At 37.9% G+C, this 6,000-nt stretch overlaps 1 protein-coding gene across 1 annotated transcript; it reads right to left on the reverse strand.

Annotated features, from left to right (window-relative positions):
• Window positions 1-609: 609 nt before the first annotated feature.
• On the reverse strand, window positions 610-4,234 carry LOC139210138 (taste receptor type 1 member 1-like). Its single transcript, XM_070840121.1, has 6 exons — window positions 4,053-4,234; window positions 3,448-3,757; window positions 2,543-3,268; window positions 2,006-2,212; window positions 1,770-1,890; window positions 610-1,538 (listed from the first exon to the last, which is right to left on the reverse strand). Exons 1-6 carry the CDS (start codon window positions 4,232-4,234, stop codon window positions 610-612), a joined length of 2,475 nt encoding a protein of 824 aa, XP_070696222.1.
• Window positions 4,235-6,000: the final 1,766 nt, after the last annotated feature.

The following is a 6,000-nucleotide window of genomic DNA, read 5'->3' on the forward strand; positions in this document are numbered from 1 at the left end:
TGGACTGTAGTCCAGTCTGCATACAGCTTCACTGTGAAGTGGTGCCATCCTGTGGTGAGATTGGTGTTACAGCAACCTCAAAAAAACCTAGTCAACAAGGAAAAACACACATTCATTTCATTTTTCGTCTTGTTATTAAATGATTCTTACTGCATGAACATGAAAATATCTGAACTAGTGCAGGGAGTGGAGTCAACTTTATGTGGAATGTCAATCAATTTGTATGGAAACCATTACAGCCAGTATACATCTACTCTTTAATGAGCAATGAGTGCGCAAAATTCCACATTATTGACTATAAACTACTGGCTCAGCCATATACAGGCGGCTCAGAATATTTAGCCAAGGCTTCTGTTTAGGACTGACCAGAAGGACTTGCCAACAATCTCTGAAATTACACTACACTTGCCTCTTATCATACTTATTCTTGTCAACACCCTCACAAAAAGTCATAGATATCCATAAAAAGATTAGCTGATCCTTGAAAGAAAAAGTCAACAAGACAAATATTTAATACTATTTACTATACAAAGCCAAATTAATAAGCATTGCAGAAGGCCTGAAGCACATCAGTTTTTCTGTCTGTAGAGACACATTTACTGGAAGCTCTTACTGGCTAATTGTTTTGGTATAACTCTGAATGAGACCTTGGAAGTACTGCGGTGTGTTTTTGTGGGGTTGGAAAATGATGACGTAGCATTTTGGGAGGAAATACCACAACAGAAATGAGTAAAGACTGGACAATACTGCCAGAGCGCTCAGAGTTTGGATGAACATGCCACGATAAAGATTGTATACAGTGGAAAAGAGGACCCAGGTGAGGATCAGCAGGACGAGGCAGAAGGTTATTGCTTTGGCCTCATTGTAATTTTTTGGAAGGTCTTTTCCCATGTAGGAGAAAATAAAGCAAAGGGAGCACAACAATAAAAATAAAACCACAGAACCAGAGAGGGCTTTAAGATTAATTTCACAACTAAGTATGATTTTGTCTGGGTATGAAAGTGTATCATTGTATGGTTTGGGGGGAGCATAAGAACAGCTAATAATGAGCAGGAGCGCCTGAGTAACAAATGCCACAGTGATGACCAGCCATTGGCCGTGATATTTCATCCACCAGCCGTGGAGCTTTGGAAACTCGGCAGCCATTTTGAAAATGTAAACAATCTGAAAAGAGCGCACAACAAAACACGCTATACAAACAGTGTAGAACAAAAGAAATGGCAGGAACCTCAAAATACAAAAGGAAAGTGTTGGCTTGTCAAAGTGAAAGAACACACTGAGACTAGACAGACTGAGGCAGCCTAAAATTAGGAAGCACATGGGTCCCCCAGCAGATCTGACAACAGGTGTGTTGTAGTTGATGGCAAAGAGAACAGACACAGCTAGTGTGAGACCCACCAAGACCCAGGCCCCCACCATGATGAGTATAGCCCCACTGTCTGTGAATGAGACATATTCCACCACCCGCAGACTGCACGATGTACTTCCTTCTGCAGACCATTCTGTCTCCTTACAGGGGATGCAATTGTAGGGATCCTCTGTTCAACATAAAAGACAGACAGTTTGTCAGTAAAGTAGTCTTAGAAACACATTCCACAATTCTTTTTTATTTCACAGCCATCATTTACTCAATAAACTCTGGATTAATTTGACTGTTGATCCCTCTCAGTCATTGAAAAAGGTTAGCAGCCGGGAGTCATCTCCCATTAAGTAAAGAATGACAGCATCTCAGCTTTTACTCATTTTCTTTCTCATTTGTGATAATTTACCTGTGATGTTGACATAAGTTCCATTTGAACAGATTTCACAAGTGAAGCAGCATTTATGGATTCCATTTTTTCTTTTTGCATATCCTACAGGACATTCTGGGGAACATAGTGAAGTAGGCACCTGTACAAGACAATTTATTTATTTATTTGATGGAACCATCCTAACAGACTTATTATTATAATAAGATGTTCTATATTATATTGCACATTATTATAATTAGGAAAAAACAACTTACTTCTCCATTTGTGTTCCATTGCATTTTGGTGCTATTCATGAAAAAATTGACCCATGGATGAAAATGATAAAACCCGACTTCCTGTGCATCACCGCTTTGGTTCCAGAAAACGATAGAATAGGATCCATACTTTGGGTCACCATTCTCATCAAAATGAATACTTTGATTTAAAAGTGTGAAATTTGACTTCTTCAGCTCTGCTAGAACCTGGTGTGGGTACATAAAGTTCAGATTACTTGCATTTTTGCACAATGTACATATAAGGTGTTGATTACATAGTTTTTTACTGCAGTAAGACCTCCTCTCAGAAGTTTTAGAAAGTAATTTATCGAACTGTTTTTTCTTTAAGATTTTGACACCAAAGCAATTTTGAAAGGTAAGCAGGGTGGAGATTACATTTAAAAACTCTGACTGGTTTTCAGATGATGGATCATAAAATTGGACTGAGGGTAGAAATTAGAAAAAGGATTTGCAAACTGTGGTGATCGCTCTCAATTAATTAGCAAATTTAGATACTCAAATCATTTGTATACTTACCATGTGTGGGTACACTGTAATGTTTTCATTACATCTGCCAGCTCCACATTGCAAGGCATTGTGTAAGGCATGGGCGATGGCGTACACAGCAGAATAAACAGGAAAAGAGAAAGACGGGTCCGCAGTAAGGATATCATCTGCTGTCAGGCTACTGCAGTTGCAAACCTGATTGCAAAACATATTTTGTTCTGCATTTTCACAATGAGTCTGGCTTTTGGAAGAATAGATAAAATCATTGAAACCAGGTATTGTCACCACTGGCTGAGACACCCCAAGAACAGTTCCAATATTCTTGATTCCTTCCTTCTTGGGGAGCTTCTTGTTTAGGGACCATCCATCATCTGCTATCCACACCTTGTCTGTGATATTCAGTTGTATTGCTGACTCAATGAGAGCTTCAGCAGTCGTTTTTGGAGCAAAAACAATGATGATCCGTATCTTTTGCGCCTCTATTTGTTTGAATATTGAGGAGTAATTTGTGTCGACATTGAGACCTTTGGTGTACGCCAGGCAGATCTTAGTGTCTCTAATCCTCTTTATGAACAAATCCCGTCCATCATTTCCAAAATCATTATCACTGTTAAGGAAAGCAATCCAACGCCAGTTGAAGTGCTGCAGAATGTTAACAATCACTTCTATGGTGTCTTTATTGGGATGCACTGTTCGTAACACAGAGGGGAATTTCGCTTTCTCTGAGAAGACAGAACTAGTGGATCCATAACTGACCTGTCAATAGAGAAATAGAGAAATTAATCATTTTCACTGACAAATATTCTCAAATTTAATGCTAAAAGCCATTTCAGATGAAGCCTTTAAATTGCCAATAAAACATATTAATGTGACTTCTTTTAAATCACTCGTTATTTTGGGAAAAGAGTGTTAAAACTAATAATTAGCAAACTTACCATAGGAAGGAAATCCACCGTGAACAGAGGAGCTACAGTCAGGGCCTGAGTGCTTGTGAAAGGGCCGACCACTGCTATCACTTTGGACACATTATGTGTCTGTTGCCTCTGTGGTTCAACCCAAGGGTGGATCAAGCCATTGACTGATCCAAGTTGCAAAATTCCTGGGAAATTCTGTGTGTCTGAGCAGTGGTCAAATATCTCATAGCCGAGAGATACATGTGGCAGTAGATTGGTTGAGTTATTGATTTCCTCTATGGAAAATCTCATTAACTGAAATCTCCGATAATTTGGGAGAAGGAAGGGTTGACTGAAGGCAGCAAAAGGACAGCAGGATAGTGGAGTTTACTTATTGTGACATTTAGTGGAATTTGCAGAGAATTTGTTTCAGTGTGGAACAAAGATTAAGGTCAGACTCAACATTATACAGCAACTTTGATAATGTAGCAACCTACTGGATTGAGTTGGGGGGGTGTGAATTAGCTATAGCTATTGGTCTGTTTGTGGCAAAACTCTTAGATATACAAACTATATCTATTACATGTGGTGTTCTACAATAGTTTCAGCTTCAAAAAATATTCACTCAGATTTATTGCAAGACTTACCTGGAGCAGTCGATGGCTTCTGGTCTGTGGTGATAAACAGGGGCACTGACATGATGAATGTCAAAAAGTCCACCTATCAAATAATCTCCTTCCAGCTTAAACTCTGTGGCTGGTACAGTGCATTGAGCCGAGGCATGTAAAAAACTTCCCAGGAAACACAGAGAAGCAAGAAAATGTTCCATTTTTGTAGTTATCATTTACCAATCTGATGTGCACTCTGATTTGGATTGGATTTACCTCTGCCTTTAGAAAGTTATGAGACACTGGTGAGGGTTGAGCCTCGATCATTTCCATGCATATGGGAATGAAATACATGGTTATGGTTGGAGGAAAATTCACAAATCAGTATGCAAAAACATCAAAACAAGCCGCAGCACAGAATCCCTGAACACAGAAGGTTTAACAATAGTAATGACCAAGCAAATTTTATGCCTTAACCATGAATAAATCTGGCAATCCTTTTAACCGACACAGAAGTTGTCTAAATTTTTTTATCTCTTTGGTTTTATTGACAAACGTATCTATGTATAAAAAGATCACACAGGACAGAGTCACAAGCAAATACACACAAATGAAATTAATTCAACCCAGTATCTTTGGTTTGCACTAAAAGGCCATCTCCTCTCACAAATGCTCTTTTCTTGGATGTCTTGATTAAGTTTTACTTTCTATATGCAGTGCTTTTTTGGTCTCTGTCTGTCTATCTGAACTTGAAGTTGCACACCTCTGACTGGATACTTTTCTAAAATAAATTTCAGCTCCATGTGGAAACCAAGGCTATAAACTCCGAAAGGTAGTTAATCGTCACCTAATTCTCTACCTAGGTATAAAACTGTAACACCAGAAGTAATAAACACATCTGTACTGACATCAGAGGAAACTAGCAACAATAGTCTAGTATGTCGACATTATCACAGTGAAGTGTTGCCATCATGTAGTGAGATCAGAGTTACACCAAAAGCAAATTCCATTTTATATTTGTGTTGAAATCATTAATTAATTACTTCTTGTGATTTGCCATTTAATGTCCTGAATAACACATAACCTAATAGTAAAACACAAGTGTCCATTTAAAGTATAGCGTTGAGTGCAAAGATATAGGTTGTCAGAACAGCACTTTCTCATGTGCAAGTGCGTTTCTCACCTGGAAGTGCTCATTAACTGATGTGTAGTTCAGCATTGCAGAAGTTCAGGTCTTGAAATAACTGAGTGCACAGATTTATTTCCCTCATTAGATAATTTATTTTTCATGTATACATTGCAGATGAGTAAATTCTTAACAAGCAAGGCCAGAAGGACTAGCATTAAGGAACAGCAACTCTCACTTGTTTTTTGTCATTTGCTTTGCAACTATAATTGGCTTGCTAATTTAACTAAAAAATTGAAACCAAATTATTTGAAAGAAAACCTTTAAACTAACTATAAGCAAGAAAGTTCCACATTTTGGGAAATATGCGCTTTCTTCCTGTGAGTGAGATGAGAAGATGGATACCAGAGAAAGTGCTATCATTCACTTCTCATTTGACTCTTTGCATGACAATAAATGTGTATTTCCCAAAATGTTGAATTATTCCTTTAGTGAGACCTGAGCAATTGAGCAGAAACATCAGAAGTGACTTATCCATCACAATTACAATTAGAGGGAAGCAACTTTCCTCATTACTGATTAAAAGTATCAGCCATATACACAAAGGCTCTTACTAAGAATCGTTACCAAAAGCCTCTGTTCAGAAATAGGACATGCTGTTTGTTTATCGATACATTCCACAAAAATAACAAACTACAATGTTATACAATATATGCACAAAACATTACTTTACAACTATTGGTAGAGAAACACAGAGAAAAAGATTTAAATCACAATGTACTCTAAAAAAAAAATAATTAGCAGAGGACCTGAGGTCCATCTGTTTTCCTTTCTGCAAAGACACATAGTTACTGAAGGCAA

This window comes from Pempheris klunzingeri, chromosome 11 (assembly GCF_042242105.1).
Source record: "Pempheris klunzingeri isolate RE-2024b chromosome 11, fPemKlu1.hap1, whole genome shotgun sequence".
In the NCBI taxonomy this organism is placed as follows: domain Eukaryota; kingdom Metazoa; phylum Chordata; class Actinopteri; order Acropomatiformes; family Pempheridae; genus Pempheris; species Pempheris klunzingeri.

Bases quoted from the DNA above. Each gene is read 5' to 3' on its own strand.
- LOC139210138 (XM_070840121.1), bottom strand. From the start codon at position 4,234: ATGGAACATTTTCTTGCTTCTCTGTGTTTCCTGGGAAGTTTTTTACAT. The intron at 3,758-4,052 runs GTAAGTCTTGCA...TGCTGCCTTCAG, and splicing joins GAAGCCATCGACTGCTCCAG to TCAACCCTTCCTTCTCCCAA. The intron at 2,213-2,542 runs GTAAGTATACAA...TACCCACACCAG, and splicing joins TTACAGTGTACCCACACATG to GTTCTAGCAGAGCTGAAGAA.